Source organism: Cherax quadricarinatus, chromosome 52, assembly GCF_038502225.1.
Source record: "Cherax quadricarinatus isolate ZL_2023a chromosome 52, ASM3850222v1, whole genome shotgun sequence".
NCBI lineage: Eukaryota > Metazoa > Arthropoda > Malacostraca > Decapoda > Parastacidae > Cherax > Cherax quadricarinatus.
Window position 1 is genome coordinate 1,320,684 of NC_091343.1, and position 21,951 is coordinate 1,342,634.

Consider the following 21,951-nt stretch of genomic DNA (forward strand, 5'->3'; position numbering starts at 1 on the left):
AATGGGATAACATCACAGGAGACGATCCTCTGTTATGTTAATGGGATAACATCACAGGAGACGATCCTTTGTTGTGTTAACGGGATAACATCACAGGAGACGATCCTCAGTTATGTTAACGGGATAACATCACAGGAGACGATCCTCTGTTATGTTAACGGGATAACATCACAGGAGACGATCCTCTGTTATGTTAACGGGATAACATCACAGGAGACGATCCTCTGTTATGTTAACGGGATAACATCACAGGAGACGATCCTCTGTTATGTTAACGGGATAACATCACAGGAGACGATCCTCTGTTATGTTAACGGGATAACATCACAGGAGACGATCCTCTGTTATGTTAACGGGATAACATCACAGGAGACGATCCTCTGCTATGTTAACGGGATAACATCACAGGAGACGATCCTCTGTTATGTTAACGGGATAACATCACAGGAGACGATCCTCTGTTGTGTTAATGGGATAACATCACAGGAGACGATCCTCTGTTATGTTAATGGGATAACATCACAGGAGACGATCCTCTGTTATGTTAACGGGATAACATCACAGGAGACGATCCTCTGTTATGTTAACGGGATAACATCACAGGAGACGATCCTCTGTTATGTTAACGGGATAACATCACAGGAGACGATCCTCTGTTATGTTAACGGGATAACATCACAGGAGACGATCCTCTGTTATGTTAACGGGATAACATCACAGGAGACGATCCTCTGTTATGTTAACGGGATAACATCACAGGAGACGATCCTCTGTTATGTTAACGGGATAACATCACAGGAGACGATCCTCTGTTATGTTAACGGGATAACATCACAGGAGACGATCCTCTGTTATGTTAACGGGATAACATCACAGGAGACGATCCTCTGTTATGTTAACGGGATAACATCACAGGAGACGATCCTCTGTTATGTTAACGGGATAACATCACAGGAGACGATCCTCTGTTATGTTAACGGGATAACATCACAGGAGACGATCCTCTGTTATGTTAACGGGATAACATCACAGGAGACGATCCTCTGTTATGTTAATGGGATAACATCACAGGAGACGATCCTCTGTTATGTTAATGGGGTAATATTAACATACACTGACGTCTACTCAGTCACTGAGCTGTTCATCATTTTTCAAGACCATTAGACAGGAGACACTTTCCTGGCGACCACCACTGCCACAGTGATCATGATAAACATCACTGCTGAAGGCACATCTATGTCACATACATAGAACACTTCCTAAATAGCTTTAACAAGAAGCTTTTACATTATTTCTTCTTCATTTCACCTCGCCCAAGTCCTTGAGTATCAATAACATCACTTATGATATAAAACAAATCGTTGCAATATATATATATATATATATATATATATATATATATATATATATATATATATATATATATATATATATATATGCAAAACAACCACGAGGGGGGGGGGAGCTTGCAAAATTGCAGAAAAGAGGAGGGCGTCCAGTAAATAACGTTCTTTGCTGGACATCCTTCTCTTTTCTGCAATTTTACAAGCTCCAGATGATGTGTTGATTGCAACACGAAAGGCCTAAAGCTATCATTCTACCCCCCCCCTCGGAAATATAAAGACACATGCAGTATAATGTGATCCTTTATTGACAAAGTTTCGCCCACACAATGGGCTTTTTCCAGTGACTTGAAAAAGCCCATTTATTTCCACTCCCCCAGTCGTTGTTTTGCATCCTGTATCGCTGGGTTTGCGATATTTGCTTAAAATATAGAGGAGAGTCTCTCCACCTGTCACACCAGGACAGAGGAGACTGTCTCCACCTGTCACACCAGGACAGAAGACTCTCCACCTGTCACACTAGGACTGAAGAGACTCCACCCGTCACACCAGGACAGAAGAGTCTCCACCTGCCACACCAGGACAGAGTAGATTCTCCACCTGTCACACCAGGACATAGTAGATTCTCCAACTGTCACACCAGGACATAGTAGATTCTCCACCTGTCACACCAGGACAGAAGAGACTCTCCACCTGTCACACCAGGACAGAAGAGAATCTCCACCTGTCACACCAGGACAGAAGAGAGACTCCACCTGTCACACCAGGACAGAAGAGAGACCACCTGTCACACCAGGACAGAAGAGAGACTCCACCTGTCACACCAGGACAGAAGAGACTCTCCACCTGTCACACCAGGACAGAAGAGACTCTCCACCTGTCACACCAGGACAGAAGAGACTCTCCACCTGTCACACCAGGGCAGAAGAGACTCTCCACCTGTCACACCAGGACAGAGGAGACTCTCCACCTGTCACACCAGGACAGAGGAGACTCTCCACCTGTCACACCAGGACAGAGGAGACTCTCCACCTGTCACACCAGGACAGAGGAGACTCTTCACCTGTCACACCAGGACAGAGGAGACTCTCCACCTGTCACACCAGGACAGAGGAGACTCTCCACCTGTCACACCAGGACAGAGGAGACTCTCCACTTGTCACACCAGGACAGAGGAGACTCTCCACTTGTCACACCAGGACAGAAGAGACTCTCCACCTGTTACACCAGGACAGAAGAGACTCTCCACCTGTTACACCAGGACAGAAGAGACTCTCCACCTGTCACACCAGGACAGAAGAGAGACGCCACCTGTCACACCAGGACAGAAGAGACTCCACCTGTCACACCAGGACAGAAGACTCTCCACCTGTCACACCAGGACAGAAGACTCTCCACCTGTCACAGCAGGACAGAAGAGACTCCACCTGTCACACCAGGACAGAAGACTCTCCACCTGTCACACCAGGACAGAAGACTCTCCACCTGTCACACCAGGACAGAAGACTCTCCACCTGTCACACCAGGACAGAAGAGACTCCACCTGTCACACCAGGACAGAAGAGACTCCACCTGTCACACCAGGACAGAAGAGACTCCACCTGTCACACCAGGACAGAAGAGACTCCACCTGTCACACCAGGACAGAAGAGACTCCACCTGTCACACCAGGACAGAAGAGACTCCACCTGTCACACCAGGACAGAAGAGACTCCACCTGTCACACCAGGACAGAAGAGACTCCACCTGTCACACCAGGACAGAAGAGACTCCACCTGTCACACCAGGACAGAAGAGACTCCACCTGTCACACCAGGACAGAAGAGACTCCACCTGTCACACCAGGACAGAAGAGACTCCACCTGTCACACCAGGACAGAAGAGACTCCACCTGTCACACCAGGACAGAAGAGACTCCACCTGTCACACCAGGACAGAAGAGACTCCACCTGTCACACCAGGACAGAAGAGACTCCACCTGTCACACCAGGACAGAAGAGACTCCACCTGTCACACCAGGACAGAAGAGACTCCACCTGTCACACCAGGACAGAAGAGACTCCACCTGTCACACCAGGACAGAAGAGACTCCACCTGTCACACCAGGACAGAAGAGACTCCACCTGTCACACCAGGACAGAAGAGACTCCACCTGTCACACCAGGACAGAAGAGACTCCACCTGTCACACCAGGACAGAAGAGACTCCACCTGTCACACCAGGACAGAACTCTCTCCACCTGTCACACCAGGACAGAACTCTCTCCACCTGTCACACCAGGACAGAACTCTCTCCACCTGTCACACCAGGACAGAACTCTCTCCACCTGTCACACCAGGACAGAACTCTCTCCACCTGTCACACCAGGACAGAACTCTCTCCACCTGTCACACCAGGACAGAACACTCTCCACCTGTCACACCAGGACAGAACTCTCTCCACCTGTCACACCAGGACAGAACTCTCTCCACCTGTCACACCAGGACAGAACTCTCTCCACCTGTCACACCAGGACAGAACTCTCTCCACCTGTCACACCAGGACAGAACTCTCTCCACCTGTCACACCAGGACAGAACTCTCTCCACCTGTCACACCAGGACAGAACTCTCTCCACCTGTCACACCAGGACAGAACTCTCTCCACCTGTCACACCAGGACAGAACTCTCTCCACCTGTCACACCAGGACAGAACTCTCTCCACCTGTCACACCAGGACAGAACACTCTCCACCTGTCACACCAGGACAGAACACTCTCCACCTGTCACACCAGGACAGAACACTCTCCACCTGTCACACCAGGACAGAACTCTCTCCACCTGTCACACCAGGACAGAACTCTCTCCACCTGTCACACCAGGACAGAACTCTCTCCACCTGTCACACCAGGACAGAACTCTCTCCACCTGTCACACCAGGACAGAACTCTCTCCACCTGTCACACCAGGACAGAACTCTCTCCACCTGTCACACCAGGACAGAACTCTCTCCACCTGTCACACCAGGACAGAACTCTCTCCACCTGTCACACCACAACAATATCTGGTAATTCACTACGTAACATTTTACGTAGGGAACCACGCATGCAAATATTCCCATGAGTCTTGCAGAAAATACATTACACGAGCATTGAAAATCTGAAGCCGATCAAATAAGGCATTCTTGAGCAATAAACGAGAATTTATGAGAAAGTAAATGAAAATGTTGCTGAGAATGATTAAAAAAAAAAAAATTATGAAAATCCTCCGTTGTTAAACTTGCGACCAAAAAACCTGATTTAAATTTTTTTGCTGTTTTCTTTTCTCATTTACATTGTTTAAAATTATCTACAATCCAGTAAGATTTTTTTAATTCCAGTTTGATGAAACTGGAAGAAATGCAAATAAGAACGTAAGGAACGCTGCAACTGGCCTACTGGCCTATGCGAGACGAGTCCAATTCTCCTAACTGCTTAAGCTCACTGACCTAGTGACCTTAAGCTCACTCACCGTGTGACCTCACTGACCTAATGAGGTCAGACACGTCACTTAAAGGAGCACAGCATCAGACCTAGTAGCACATGCTAGTCAGGTCCAACTCACACCCACTCATGCATTTATCCAACATATTTTCTAAAACTACACAACGTTTTAGCCTCTATGACTGTACTCGGGAGTTTGTTCCACTCATCCACAACTCTATTACCAAACCAGTGCTTTCCTATATCCTTCCTGAACCCGAATTTTTCCAATTTAAAACCATTGTTGCGAGTCCTGTCTGTTAGATATTTCTAGCACGCTATTTACATCCCCTTTATTAATTCCTATTTTCCATTTATACACCTCAATCATATCCCACCTAATTCTACACCTTTCTAGAGAGTGCAGATTCAGGGCCCTTAGTCTATCCTCATAGGGAAGATTTCTGATACATGGGATCATCTTTGTCATCCTCCGTTGTACGTTTTCCAGAGCATTTATATTCATTCTGTAATACGGTGACCAGAACTGTGCAGCATAATCTAAATGAGGCCTAACCAAGGATATATAGTTGAAGAACAACCTGAGGACTTCTATTATTTATACTTCTTGATATGAAGCCAAGGATTCTGTTAGCTTTATTGCTAACATCCCCATTTATGCAAACTCTCTGCTGCCTATGTGTCAACCATGCCTCTACCCAGGAAAAAAAATTCTCCTCCTATTCCATGTGCCTTAAGTTTATTCAATAGTCTCTGATCTGTAAGTCTATCGAAAGCCTTACTGAAGTCCATATACACAATATCATATTCATTACCATGATCTACCTCCTCAAATACCTTAGTGAAGAAAGTTAGTAAATTCGTAAGACAGTAACACCCTTTTGTAAAACCGTGTTGAGATTCATTAATCAATTTATGACTTTCAAGATGGCTACAAATTATTGATTCCATAAATTTACCAACTATGGAAGTAAGGCTTATTGGTCTATAGTCACCTGCCTTGTAAATAGGTATTACATTTGCCATTTTCCACTTGTCTGGCACTATGCCAGTTTGTAGTGATATATTGAAAAGATTAGCCAAAGGTATGCTAAGTTCTTCTTTTCATTCCTTTAAAACCCTTGCAAACAGTTCATCAGAGCCTGGGGATTTGTTAGGTTTTAATTTCTCTATTTGTCTGAGGACCATGTCACTTGTGACCCTAACCCTGCATAGTTTATTGTCTTCCTGTTCTACATAATTTATTATTTCTGGAATTTCGCTAGTATCTTCCTGAGCAAAAACTGAGAGGAAGTAAGTATTGAAAAGTTCGCACATTTCCTTTTCCCTGTCAGTGATCTGACCTGAGTTACTCTTAAGTGGGCCTATCTTGTCCCTAATCTTACTTCTGTATACCTGAAAGAACCCTTTTGGGCTAGTCTTCGAATCCCTTGCGACTTTAGCCTCATAATCTCTCTTTGCTTTTCTTATTCTTTTTTTTTATTTCACTTTAATTGAATATATTGATTTCTTAACTACCCTTCCCCTCTTTTGATACGCCTATATATGCCTCTCTTTTGACAAATGAGATGTTTGAATCTATTGTTTATCCATTTGGAATCATTGTTGTTAGATCTAATTTCCCTACTTGGGACGAAAGTCGTCTGGGCAGCCAACACTATGCTCTGAACTACGTCATATTGACTCATGAGATCGTAATGACACGATTGCAAACAAACCATACCACGGGCGGGGATAGAACCCGCGATCAGAGTCTCAAAACTCCAGACCGTCGCGTTAACGACGGTCTGGAGTTTTGAGACACTCTGATCGCGGGTTCTATCCCCACCCGTGGTATAGTTTTTTACGTCATATTGGCAACCAACTCTACCTACCTGACATATATTAAGGTTATCCCAATTTAACCCACCCAGGTAATTTCTCATACGCATGAAGTCGGCCAAGCGAAAATCCGGGACAGCAACTTGATTGCAGTTATCTGGGCAACTCCATGATATATTGAAACTAAGTGATTTGTGATCACTTAGTCTTTGTTGGCAAGAACCAAGTCAAACAGGTTGTTTCCTCTGGTTGGTTCTGTCACAAACTGTTTTAAAAAGCAATCCTGAACCGTATCAAGAAAGTCATTAGACTCAAGATTTCTTGTCACATTGTTCCAATCAATTTGTCTAAAGTTAAAATCTCCCATTAACACAAACATTTTCATATCTAGATGTCTTATGAATTTCGTCCCATAACAGCTTACTGCACTCCCTATCAAGGTTTGGGGGCCGATAAATCACATCCAAAATTAATTTTTCACGACCTTCGAGAAACTGTAGCCAAACAGATTCTGTGTCCAATGTTTCTAATCTTTCATCTTATCTAACACAACAGTTTAAATTATCTCTGACATACATCGCCACTCCACCACCATTCCTGTTGACCCTATCAGTGTGGAATATTTTATAACCCTGTATGTTGCATTCAGAAGGCATTTCTCTATCTTTCAAGTTGAACCAGGTCTCTGTTATAGCAATAATATCTATATTACCTGCACTTGCAAGTAATCTTAGCTCATCTATCTTATTTCTTAGACTCCTACTATTTGTATAGTAAACCTTAAGGGAGCTAGTCACTCGTTGCCCTCTACTATCTCTCTTTGTTTGTTGAGCAATTGCTTTGCTTTTACTAGCAACTTTATTTTGAATATTATCTTTTAAGCATACCCCTGAGGTATCCTGGTAATATCTGATTTTTCATCCCTAATACTGCAACCTGATTTTCCCCACAAACACCCATACCTGTATAATCTATCAGTTTAAATTCCTAGACAAGTCATGAATGACCACCTCAATCGAAATGGCTAATGCAACCACTCCATCCCCAGAGAGATGAACCCTATCCCTTGCATACATATCATGCTTGTCATAGAATTTATCCCAGTTATCAGTGAATGGGATTGCAAGTTCCTTGCAGTACCTGTCTAGCCAGCAGTTTATACCAATTGCCCTAGACATCCATTCATTGCCCACTCCCCTTCAAGGCAAGATACTACATATGACTGGGATCCCTCTCTTAGACCTGACAACTTCTATGGCTAACCTGTACTTATCCAGCAGCTCCTGTCTCCTATCCTTCCTGATGTCATTTCCACCAGCACTAAGACATAATATTATCCAACCTGCTGACTGTCACCAACACCAGCTCCTGGGAGGCACACCCACTGTCTGACCTTCCTATCTTTGTTACTAAAAGAACAGTCCATATATCTTACCTGAGAATCTCCTACAATTAGAATATTCTTACCTTGATTAGCAGGGGAGTCAGAGGTACCTTTAACCTCACTAACCACTGAAGTATACTCTTCCTGGAGAACAGATAATCGATTTCCTACCTTCACATCTTCTCTGTTAACCTTCCTTATCTTCCTTCTTCCTGAACTGTGAACTACTTGCCACTTAAAGCGGCTGCAACTCTTTAGCTCACTTCTGGTATCATTTTCCTCACCATCTCACACTCACTCCCAAGCCCATCTAGGTGAAACTTCAGTCTCCTATTTTCCTCCTGAAGAAATAGAACCTCCTTCTTCAACACTCTAACCTGAGATTCCAAAACACTGCAGCAAGCCATGGTGCTCAATAACACCCCATGCTAATTCCCAGACAGCTTAGGACAGGTGACCACACGTTACCTCTGACCGCAGAGGTTTAGTCGAACACGGGGAATGTCATAGAGATGTTTGTGTCTGGTGTTATGCCTGTGGATCCTGTCACAACTATCAAGAAAGCGTTTTAGGTCAAGGTTAATATTGGAATTTAAGGTCCTGTAGATATAGATTGCACAGTAGTAAGTATGGATGTTCTGAACAGGGAGTAAGTTTAGATCTGTGAAGAGTGGGGGGGTGTGTTGCCAGGGATGGGATTTAGTGATTATTCTTACTGCGGCTTTTTGTTGGGTTATTATTGGCTTTAGGTGTGTTGCTGCAGGTGAACCCCAAGTACAAATAGCATAGGTGAGGTATGGATATATAAGTGAATGGTATAGTGTGAGAAGGGCAGTTTGCGGTACCCCACCGTTTTGGATACTTTTTTTTTTGTTGTGTGTTGGATATGAGTGCTGAAATTTAGGTTGTTGTCGAGGTATAGGCCTAGGAATTTGCCCTCATTATGTCTGGCAATTAGAGTGTTGTCGATCTTAATGTTAAGTTGCGCAACACCTGCTCTGCTACCAAACATAATATAGTAGGTTTTGCCAGTGTTAAGTGTAAGTTTATTGGCTGTCATCCAAGTCGATATTTTGAGCAGCTCCTCATTAACAATGGTGTTGAGGGTGGCAAGTTTAGGGTTGGAGATGACATAAGTCGTGTCGTCAGCAAAGAGAAGGGGTTTCAGGTGTTGGGATATGTTTGGAAGATCATTGATGTAAATGAGGAAGAGCAGGTGTCCAAGGACACTTCCCTGCGGAACTCCAGTATCAAGTGGCCGTATTGATGAGGCTGTGTCTTTAATGGTGGTGTACTGATACCTATTAGAAAGGTAGTATTTAAAATATGCAAGCGCATGGCCTCTTATACCATAGTGGTTAAGTTTGTGGAGCAGGATGCCGTGGTCTACTGTGTCAAACGCTTTTCTTAGGTCAATAAAAATTCCTAGCGGATATTCTTTATTTTCCAATGCTTTGTAAAGCAGGTCTAGCATTTTTATAATTGCATCATTAGTGCTTTTATTTTTCCTGAATCCAAATTGGCAGGGGATGAGTATGTTTTGTGACGTTATAAATGAATATAGTCTCCTGTGTACGAGTTTCTCGAAGATTTTGGATAGCAATGGTAAGTTTGATATTGGCCTATAGTTGTTTAAATCTGCAGGGTCAGCACCTTTATGTATTGGTGTAACCCTTGCTGTCTTGAGTAGTGTCGGGAAAGTGCTAGTTTCTAGTGACTTGTTAAAAAGTAATGTAATAGCATGCGAAAGGACATGGGCCGCTCGCTTGTACACTGATAATAGTACAGCATTAAGTGCATATTAATACCTTAAACTGATTTAGTGGTCTTAAGTTAATTGGGATTTCTTGAGTAATTTCAAACTGGTTCTATGACTTCAGGTTAGGAAAGATTATAAGAGAGGGTTAAGAAACGGAAGTAGTTGGATGAGTTGGCTTTGTTTGGTATATTAAAGTGTTGGTATAGTTACGCTCGGGAGATGAGGTGATTTTTAATGATAGCTCTAAATTGATTAGCAGACAGGGAACTTTTTGCTGGTTCAGGCAATTAATTCCATATCTTAAGGATTAAGGAGTTTATTTCCTTGCGTAGTTTACAATGTGTAATTACAATATTGATTTGATAAGTACAAAGAAAGCCACTATCATACTGAGGCATTTGGGGCCCTTTATGGGCATTGCACTTTTGCATAGGGTGAGGCGGACACGAGACATAAAACTCGGAGAGTTTTATGCCTTGTGTTGCCCCTGTGTGTTCTGTTGTAGCTACCAAAGAGAAGTTTGAGAGGAGGGATTATACTAGAGTACGGAGGAAGAGCAAGGCTAACATGTATGAATGGGTTGAGTGGTTCAAGAGGTGGAAAGCACTCCTCGTCAGGCAGAATTTGTACGAATGATGATGAACATATTTACATCTGTGAGTCACACCATCTGAGAGGGAAACAGCTGATGTGGTAAAAAGACTAATACAGTGGAACCTCAAAAATCGAACTGCTCCCAACTCAACCAATTATGTAAGTGTATTTTTGTAAGTACTTTTATAAGTGTATTTTTGAGGGTCTGAAATGGACTAATCTAATTTACATTATTCCTGATGGGAATAAATTCGTTCGGTAGCGACACTTGAACAGCCTTCTGGACCGAAGAAAGTTCGATATTTGAGGTTCCACTGTAATAACAATGATGCAACTCACCACCCACTTATTTAACTTATATAATAGATCACTTGGCTTGTTATATATTAAAAAATAAAAAAAGAGGGTAGTGAGTATTATACGTACCCTTTGCTTTCAGACTTTGGTGGTGTATATGTGTGTGTGTGGTCGTGACTGTGAGAGTGGAGGCCCAGAGTAACGGTGTCACCACCAAGATCGGTCTCGTCTCCTCAGACTTGGGTCTTCCTCCTGTAGTAGGCAACCCACAAGGTAAGTTTATTTTTTCTTTTTTTTTTTTTACGAATACGTACCTGAAACTTGTCTCTGCTGCCACATATCTGGGCCTATTGACTGCACGTGGAGTCATTAAGACCTCAGTAACGAATACATTTATTGACGACGTTTCACCTACACAGTAGCTGTGATTAATAAAAACACAATGTACGGGCGAAACAGCGTCATTAGAAGTTTCCGTATAACATTTGTCTCTTTACTACAGGCATCTCTAAATAAAGAAATAAACTAAACTCGGTCACTTACCTACTATAATTCTGGCATAAACTTTTGCACTGGGAATATATCTAAGGAAAAATCACCAATAAAACTGCTTAGAATTCAGAATTCAGATAAAATAGTACCAATGTAGACGACGAACTGTGTAAGTCACGTCATACTGGCTACCAAGTACATCATAACACATTCACCCAGGATCATACTGGCTACCAAGTACATCATAACACATTCACCCAGGATCATACTGGCTACCAAGTACATCATAACACATTCACCCAGGATCATACTGGCTACCAAGTACATCATAATGTCATGTGGGTTTCGATAAAGTGGATGGGGTAAGAATACTCACATAGGCTGGTAGTACGTATAATATATAACGGGAAGTATGGGAAGGCACCAACAGCCGACCTGCCTCTCTCTGCTCCCTATCTTGACTGACTCATAGTGCCTACGGGTGAAGGTGTTTGAAATCCTGCTATGGTCAGCAGCAATATGAATACAGTCAATGATTCACACAGACGGTTGGTAGTGAGTCATCTACTGGTACACTCGTTACTGGTAACTGGTTACTAGGAACTGGTACTACTACTGAGAGCTCGGCGACGCTAACGTATGTCGTCCCGACATACAACTAATACAAACTAGAGATGGCAGGTGTATGGCTTGGGCTGATTCTATACAATGTCAAAGTACACAACAATTGAACATTATAACATACATAAGTAGAATATTTGAATGGAAGCTTACATAATTGAAACTGTAATAAAACTGTAATGCAATACAAGGTATAATATAGCACAACTCATCGAATGAAACTCAACGTTGAGATTACACAAAGAAGTGATAAAAAAAAATTGATCGATCGATCTGTATTCATGTGATCTACGGATTCTGAGGAAGGAATATATACAAAGAAAGAAGTGTTTAACAGAAAGACAGATTCGGTGCACTCAAATCTAGACTGTTAACTCTCAGAATTTGGAGAGAACGTGAACACAAAAAAAATTATTGAATACTGTTAAGTTGATACTGTAATTATTCATCTATACAGGTTATTTACATTTAACCCCAACTCTGCTAGGGTGAGATTGACATATGCAGAATGGGTGTCATCTCTGGGAGGATCAAACTCTGTTGCACTGGCTAACTCATGCTGTATTTGAGGCAAATCTGAATTGGTAGTTACAAATGATACTTGAGGATTTCTCAATACCTGTCGTGTATGTAGGGAATAACGACACTCAGGATGATCGTCTGACTGAGTATCAGAGGTAGAGAGTACAGGATCAGGAGGACTGTCAGAGTCTGTCACAGTCTGGGTTGGAACATCATTATCATCACATACTAACTTCATATGATCTAAATGTGATTCTTTATACTGACCAGTACTAATTTCTCTAACCTTATACTTATTACCAGTGATATGTTCAACTACTCGATAAGGACCAACAAACTTTTGATCAAGCTTAGGCATTGCAGACGTTTTGTTAAAGTTAGTCAGCATAACTCTCGAACCTACTTTGATTTTGGATGGTTTTACTCGAGTGTTTGCGACTCTTGTAAATTCTGCTGTTGATTTATGAAGTATTTCATGGATTCTTCTAAAAACACTTTGAGCTAAGCTGGTACGAGTTGCTATGAAATCATCAGGGTTGTAATTTGGTTTCGGATTAGAATATAGCAACTCATAAGGCAAACGTTTATCTACACCATACAATGCATAATGTGGAGTGTCACCTATAGAAACATTGTAAGCAGAATTTATAGCACACTGCACATCAGGTATAACTTCATTCCAAGTTTCACTGTTGGGATTGATAGTGGCTCTCAAGACATCAAGTACTTTCTTATTGGTACGTTCTGCTAACCCATTGCTGGCAGGATGATGAGGAACAATGGTGGATTTAGAGATCTTGTACAAGGTACACAAATTTTCAAGAATCTCATTACAGAATTCACCTCCATTATCTGTTACTAGGGACTTAGGGGTGGTATGCCTGCAGATAATGCGTTCTTTAAATGCTTTAGCTACTGTCTCGGCAGTCTTATCTGCAATAGGAACTAACTCACAATATCTGGTGAAATGGTCTACCATAACACATAGATGTTTGTTGCCCTGGAGGGAACATTGGAAATTAGTTAACAAATCTAGCGCAACTCTTTCCCACGGTTCGTTAGTGGTTGGATATAATTGGATTGGATTAGGACCATTAGCATTACCTTTATGTTGCATGCAGACACTACATTTCTTAACATACTCAAAAATATCAGTTGCCATACGAGGCCAAAAGTATTTCAATCTGGCTTGTTTTACTGAACGATCCATACCAGGGTGTGCAACACCTGGTACATCGTGAACTAGCTGTAAGGCTACATTCACTAGTGACTGTGGAATTACTAACTGGTATACTCTTCTGCTAGGAGTACCCAACTCGGCTGTTCGATACAGTAATTCTTGGTTCATGACAAAGTCACTGATGGGTGCTGGTGGCTTCACAGTCAGAATAAGATCTTCCTGGAGCAGGAATCGAATCACACCAGACCACATGGGATCTGTTCGTTGAGCATTCTTTACATCTTCAGCACTAAATGGAGGGTCTGCAGTTACTATACTAACATGTAGCGATAAGGCATCTGCGACTACATTTGACTTGCCAGGCAAGTGTTCAAAGGTGGGATTGAACTCTTGGATAGTCAAGGTTCATCTGGCTAACCTTCCAGTAGGTTGTTTGTTATGGAATAAAGGAATCAGTGGAGCGTGGTCTGTCAAGACATGAACAGAGTACTGATAAATAATGTCTCGGAAGTGCTTTAAAGACCATACTATTGCTAAAGCTTCTTGCTCAGTTACTGTATAATTACGTTCAGCCTTCGTAAGGACTCGGCTAGCAAATGCAACTGCGTTGTACTTGCCATCAGTCTTCTGAGCTAGTACGGCACCTATGCCAATAGAACTAGCATCAGTAGTCAGATAGAAGGGCTTAGAAAAATCTGGAAATTTCAAAATTGGAGCAGATGTTAGCTTTTCTTTTAAAGTTTAGAATGCTCTTTCTTGACAGAAGGTCCAAACAAAAGGAGCATCTTTCTTAAGCAACTCAGTTAGAGGAGCAGCTATGGAAGAAAAATTGGCAATGAAAGATCTATAAAAACCTGCTAAGCCCACAAAGGATCTTACGGCATCAGCAGTTTTGGGAGTTGGAAAATTTAGTACTGCAGTTACTTTACTTTGGTCAGTCGTAACCCCTCTAGGAGTGACTATGTGGCCAAGAAACTTAATTTCTGAACTGAAAAATTTACATTTAGACAGTTTGATCTTTAAATTGGCTTCTTCAAGCTTACCAAGTACTATATCAAGTCTTTTCAAGTGTGTATCCACGTCTTTAGACATGACGATTACGTCATCTAAGTACACCATAAGTGCATTACCTATGAGACCTCTAAAGATATTAGTCATGAGCCTTGAGAACGTGATAGGGGAGGATCGTAATCCAAACGCCATATGGAGGAAGTGATAATGACCTGTAGGAGTGGAGAATGCAGTTAGCTCTTGGCTGTCCTCGTGAAGAGGGACTTGCCAAAACCCTTGTAACAAGTCCAGGGTTGAAAAGACTTTGTTATCTCCGATGTTACGTAAAAGATCACCCAGTACAGGAAGTGGGAAGCGATCTGGGATAGTTTTCGCATTTAACTTCCTAAAGTCAATCACTGGGCGCCAAGTACCATCCTTCTTAGGTACTAGGATCAAGGGCGCATTCCAAGGTGAATTGCTAGGTGCAATAACTCAATCATCAAGCATTTGATTGATCAATTCTTCTGCGACAGCAACTTGTGAATGAGGCATTCTGTACGCAGGTATATAGATAGGTCTAGTACCAGGTTCAAGTGGAATACGATGGGACAATAAGTTCGTTATACCCATCTTCTCACCTGGTAAGGCAATGGCTTTGTGACGTTTGTTCAACAGCATCAACAAACGCTTGACTTCAACTGGGAAGTCAGTGGGAGCTATGTCTTTCTCCTCAACTGGTGGAACAGATTGATCCAGTGAAGTGGATGAGGTCTCCCCAGTAGAAATAGCACCGACCCATTGGTCAGGTGACAACTCATCCTCTACATGAACAGGGTAAGGATAGTGAACAAGGTCAACAAGATTGGTATTTGCTCTGAGACGAACACTGTGACCAGAAGTGTTAGCTAGGAAGAAGTGGATCTTACTATCTCTTAAAAATGTGAGGATGGTTCAACAAATAAACCTTTTACTTTGCAAGAATCACTGTCAACTAGGACGTTATCACCATCTGGAACACTAGGAACAACAACAGACACTCTAGTGAGGGCACTAGCTGCGACAGAAACGTCTTTCTGCAGACTGCATGTGACATCAACAAGAGATGGCATTACTAGTTGCAAGTAATTGTTTTCCGACAAGGTGTCCCCTGTGGAGAAACTACTACTTGAACTAGCAGACATTGCAGGGATAGGCTCAGCATTCAAGGTAGTCAGAGCATCCTTGGACACTTGAGGCAACTGGACACTATCTTGCAAGTCTGAAGTTGCAGGAACACAGATAGGAGTGACAGGATCATCAGTGCCTGACCGCTTGGGTACGCTACTGGAAAATGCACTGGCCTGTAAGGACTTAATCCGAATGTCGTACTCTGCGGCAGTATGGCAGATCTCGGATCCAAGCTGGTAACCCCAAAATGGTACGATCAAGTCATCAATTTGGGCATGCCATCGATAAGGGTCGAGCACAATGTGCAAGTCTCGCATGGAAGCAAATCCCAGTAGAAGGTCACCAGGGAAAGTAATCTGGTCGACAACAAGGAAGGAAGCAGTGAAGTCTACCTTGGATAGAAAAAGTTAGGGAAGTCCGACCCCGGACACGCAGGTGAGAACCAGCTACTCCACTAAGGGAGGACACATGAGTCGGTTCTACGAGAAGGACATGTCGTAACTGCTTATCCCTAAACAAACTAGACCTGATAATATTGACTTGCGCACCAGAGTCCATGAACAAATGAACGGGCGCATTATGAACAGATGCTTGCACTATAGGGCCTATAGTTGCATTGGAAGTTATGTGCAAACAAAAAGGTGGATTGTCATCAGCAAAGATTTGTTCCACTTCATCCCCAAAATCATCTACGTCAGAGACATGTAAAGCAACATCATCAGCAGGATTGTCATTCTCGAGACTGCTTAAGGCTTCAAAGGAATTGTGAATGGGGATGGTGTACTCATTATCACCTACTGTCACCATGGGATGGTTTGACTGGGGCGCTCGAATTCCCCCGAATTGGAAGAATGAGCCTGGTTCTGGTTATTTTGAGAACCACGATGTCTGTTTCCTCTACGGGTTCTGCGATTGGAACGGCCACGGAAAGACCTAGAGTACTGAAGGTTGCAGAGAGCATTGCACTCAGATGTGTCATGTCCATATATTCTATGATAAGTACAGTAGGGAAGATCTGACTGGTACTCATCATCAGTACGACGCCTCTTAGGGTAACTATCAGGACAATTAATTGCAATATGGCCACGGAAACCACAGTCGTAACAAGTTCGCTGACTATGGTTACTGAATGTACTATGAATACTACGAGGTTTATAATGACTCTGTACACTGGTCCTTGGTGATCGCTGAGATGGTTGACGACCACGATTTGTCGCTGTGGCGCAAACAAGAGGTGGTGCAGACTGAGGCATAGGTGTGAAATTACTTTTGATCCATGGGAAAGTACCCTGGGGGCACAAGTAACGTACATGATTTAGGGCTGTAAGTGGTTCCATCGTCACAGTTGGGGGATTAGCCTCATAAGCACACACGGAAGCAGGCGGCATTAGTTCCTGGATTGCTCCAAAAGCTGCTATTTTAGCAAACGATGCTGTGGATGGTTTATCCTCGTCAGGAACAAAAGCTGAGGACTGGACAGCATTGATAAATGATGATAAAAGTTTGTCTAATCTAACAGCAAATGCACTCAACGATTCATTAGTCATGGGTGTAGCATTCACTAGTTCCCTAAGAACGACATATGGATCAGCTGTTTTTACTGGTACGAGGAAAGAACGAATCAGTTCCTCATATTGTGACCACTTAGTAAGATTCCTGAAGTCTCGCATATCAAGGAGATCAACAACGTGAACAGCAGCAGGGGATCGATGAAGAGCTTCTTTCGCAAGTCTGATAAGACTTTCCTCTGAAGGAGGACCTTCAACTAGAGCATTAACACGAGAACGAATGGCAGTAAACCATGCTTCAAGGTAACGCATCAAGGGAATCACGAGTAAAACTTAGTGTCTCAGTGTCTGGGTCGGTCTGTCAGTCGATAAGGAACTGTGAGGACTGATGACAGGAGCAGCAGTAGCCTGAGAGGTCTGAGTGTCGACATTCACTAAAGTAGCACTTGGCGGTATGTGAGACATAATGGCAAAGAAGTTGCACGAGAACAAATAAGGCAAAAATAATGAACAATAAAAATGATACAAAATGCTAAAATTGAAATAAAAGAGATGTAACTAATTCTGCAGAAGTAATAAAAAAAAATGTCCAAGATACACTGCAAGAGGAAGGACAACTCAATGTAAAGGACTGCTGGACAAGATAAAAAAAAATTACATTGAAATTTACAAGTAAAAATATTACTGGAGACTGAATTAAATGCAAAATGAGCTGTCTGTACTCTTGCTAATAAAGATATTAACTAATAAAACTGTAAATTAATGTAAAAAGTATAAAATAAAATCACTAAATTGTATGCAACGAGAGATAACTGGGAAGTTTAAATATTTTCTAAGAATGCATAAACAAAATTAAAATATAATGCAAAGACAACATGAGGAAAAAATAATAAAATGAAAAACAAGACTCAAACAATAATGAACTGAGAATAATAATGTCAATAAAAGAAAATAATTCACTGCAGAACAAGTGCAACAAAATAAGACGCAGAAATAATCACTGCAGTAATAAAAGTTACACTGGGAAAATGTAGGTTAAATAATAAAATAAAAATATGAAGAAAAACTGATTGAACACTTTAACTCTTAATTGTAAATTAGACAAAACAATTTACTCAGAGTAAAGAAAACACTTTACGTTAGAAAAAAGAAATTGAAATTACACTAAGAGTGAATTTGTTCAAAGAAATATGAAAAATATGAATAAAAATAAAACAAGAAACAAAACTGGAAGTGTAACACTTACAAGTGGCGGGGCACACAACACTTACAAGTGGCAGGGCACATACAATATATTCACTTGTTCATTTTTTTTGTATATTCTTACAACAAAATCTTGCTGTGACTGATACGACAAAAATTGCTGGCAAAAATAATGGTACACAAGTCTGCGAAAAGATCAGGGAATGAGACACTGCTGGTGTACGAACAAAGGTACACATAGAAATAAATGGATAATTTTGTATACGACAAATACTGGAGAATACAATGCTGAAAGAATACAAGATAAAAAAAATGAATAAATTATTTCACACGGAGTGACTGACTGGTTCACTACACAATAATACTTACTAAAGACATGGAGTAGCATAAAAAAACACAGATAAAAATTATAAAAATGAAACACAAGAGATAAGCGATAACACTGAAAAATATTGCAAAAATAATGAGTCAAAGAAACACTGAGTCTACACTGAAAACACAAGGTTTAGAGTACACAAGAAATTCACTGTAAATGTCTCACACACGCAAATGTCTTTAAATGCAGGATAATGTCTCTAGAAAATTATCACTGAAGTCTGGAGTAGAAGACGGGATGACTAGTGATGAGGAGAAGGTTGTCCTGTGGGTGATGACGCCTACACTCACACTGTTGTCGGAAGAAATGCACTTTCTCGGTGAACTCACATAACTGGTTTTATTGGTGGTGCTCAGCTACAATCTCTTGACCAATTATGTGAGCCAAAACAGTACTAGGACCCGGTACATCGGTGGAAAAAGAAAAACCCCACAGGTAGATGAGGTGAATAGTGGTGGGTGGTGGTGGAGGGCAGCGGAACAAGCTGGCCCTGTGCACTCTCACTGCCACGCACTTCTCACCACGCACAAGGTGGCTTAACTAAATCACAATGCCACAGGGATGATGAAGACCACTCTTACCAGCATCCAAGCACAAGCGATACATGAAACAATACTTCAGAGGAACTTGCGTGAGTTACTTCTCTCTCTCAGCTGGGTTAGGAAGCTGGGCTGGCTGACTGGCTTAACCCACGAGAATGGCTGACTGGAAGACGTTTAACGATGCACACAGCATGAAGGAGCAGGTGGATGACAGGAGACAGGCTGGATGGTAGGCTGAGGCAGGCTGACTAGCGTTCACTTCATCAGTTTGGCTTACTGACTGGCTTAATTGCAAAATCCGGGTCAACCCCTCGGAGATTGAAGCAATTAGCACACAAACTAAGCCAGGAAGCTTGAAAAACGGCTGCAACAGGCTTGCAGGCTGGAGTACACAGGGTGGAGAAGAATGAGGGTAGCAGCTGGAGGTGGCACGGTTCACGTTTGACCTGCCGGCTCCCCACAGTCTTCTAACGTCTTGAAATACCCTTAAATCCATGCCCACACCGGTGCCACCATTTGTCATGTGGGTTTCGATAAAGTGGATGGGGTAAGAATACTCACATAGGCTGGTAGTACGTATAATATATAACGGGAAGTATGGGAAGGCACCAACAGCCGACCTGCCTCTCTCTGCTCCCTATCTTGACTGACTCATAGTGCCTATGGGTGAGGGTGTTTGAAATCCTGCTATGGTCAGCAGCAATATGAATACAGTCAATGATTCACACAGACGGTTGGTAGTGAGTCATCTACTAGTACACTGGTTACTGGTAACTGGTTACTAGGAACTGGTACTACTACTGAGAATAACACATTCACCCAGGATCATACTGGCTACCAAGTACATCATAACACATTCACCCAGGATCATACTGGCTACCAAGTACATCATAACACATTCACCCAGGATAATACTGGCTACCAAGTACATCACAACACATTCACCCAGGATCATACTGGCTACCAAGTACATCATAACACATTCATCCAGGATCATACTGGCTACCAAGTACATCATAACACATTCACCCAGGATCATACTGGCTACCAAGTACATCATAACACATTCACCCAGGATCATACTGGCTACCAAGTACATCATAACACATTCACCCAGGATCATACTGGCTACCAAGTACATCATAACACATTCATCCAGGATCATACTGGCTACCAAGTACATCATGACACATTCGTCCAGGATCTTACTGGCTACCAAGTACATCATAACACATTCGCCCAGGATCATACTGGCTACCAAGTACATAATAACACATTCATCCAGAATCATACTGGCTACCAAGTACATCATAACACATTCACCCAGGATTATACTGGCTACCAAGTACATCATGACACATTCATCCAGGATCATACTGGCTACCAAGTACATCATAACACATTCACCCAGGATCATACTGGCTACCAAGTACATCATAACACATTCATCCAGGATCATACTGGCTATCAAGTACATCATGACATTCACCCGGGATCATGGACAACACTCCTTCAGTGTTTCTCTTCAGAACAAACTATATGAAGCACTCCACAATGAAGCATTTATCAGTGAAGCACACCACTGTGAAGTTCCCCTCAGTGAAGCACCCCACAATGAAGCACCCCACAGTGAAGCATCCCTTAGTGAAGCACCCCACGGTGAAGCACCCCACAGTGAATCGTACTCAGTGAATCACCCTCACAGTGAAGCACCTTGCAGATAGATACCACAGTGAAGCAACCCACAGTGAAACATCCCTCAGTGAAGCACCCTGCAGATAAATACCACAATAAAGCATCCCACAGTGAAGCACACGACAATGAAGCATCCCACAGAGAAGCATTACACAGAGATGTATACCAAAATAGAGCTCCCAAATAATGAAGCGGCTTCACAGCGAAGCACCCCACAGTAAGCCCCCACAGTGAAGCACCCCATGGAAAGTCCAACAGTTAATCGACAGTGAAGCCCCGTTACGACTTTACGGCTGAAATAAAATGTTCCTGGCTCCTACAGTCTGCTTACACTGCTGTCTAAGAGTTAAAGCACAACGAACCTTGGGCCAGCATGTACTCAAACAAATTAAGCATGAGTGTAAATAATTAACGTTGTCTAAGGAAGGACACAAAAACTCACCTATTAAAATATATATATATTATAATAATAGTAACTTATATACAACTTACAATCTACTCCGAAAAAAACCCCACCACACTCCAGTTCACATTGGTTCACTAGCACACTGCTACTAATGAGTTAAACAAAATAAATGAACATTTATGAACAGGGAGGCTCCATTACGCCCCCATTTATGCAGGCTACATAGCCTACAGTGGAAACGTTAAATACTCTCCGAAACACAGGCCCCTGCATACTAGGACCTTTCGTTACATCTGTGTTAGTGTCGTTACAATATCTGCTATATTAGTTTCGTTGCAACATTTTTTGTGTTTCGTTACATTTGCCGTGTTAGTGTCGTTACAACATCTGCTATGTTAGTGTCTGTGGCATGCAAAGAGTACGTAACCTTTATTCGGCGCATGTACACACCCTCATTTACAGGCTATCTCCCACAACCAGCGAACCAGGTTGCTAAGAGTTGATGATGGGGCCCCATCGTTCAACTAGTGACCAGGTTCTAGCCAATAAGAAGATGGTTTTGGCAATCGCAGAGGTTATGTGGGTACC

General features: G+C 42.4%; 1 protein-coding gene across 2 annotated transcripts in view; it reads left to right on the forward strand.

Annotated features, from left to right (window-relative positions):
* LOC128696794 (phenoloxidase-activating factor 2) overlaps window positions 1-21,951 on the forward strand; it is a 153,721-nt gene that overhangs the window by 57,495 nt on the left and 74,275 nt on the right. For both annotated transcript variants that reach the window (XM_070096006.1, XM_070096005.1), the window contains exon 2: window positions 10,801-10,931. In XM_070096006.1, coding sequence (XP_069952107.1) covers window positions 10,801-10,931 — 131 coding nt within the window. The remainder of the gene's footprint in view (window positions 1-10,800; window positions 10,932-21,951) is intronic.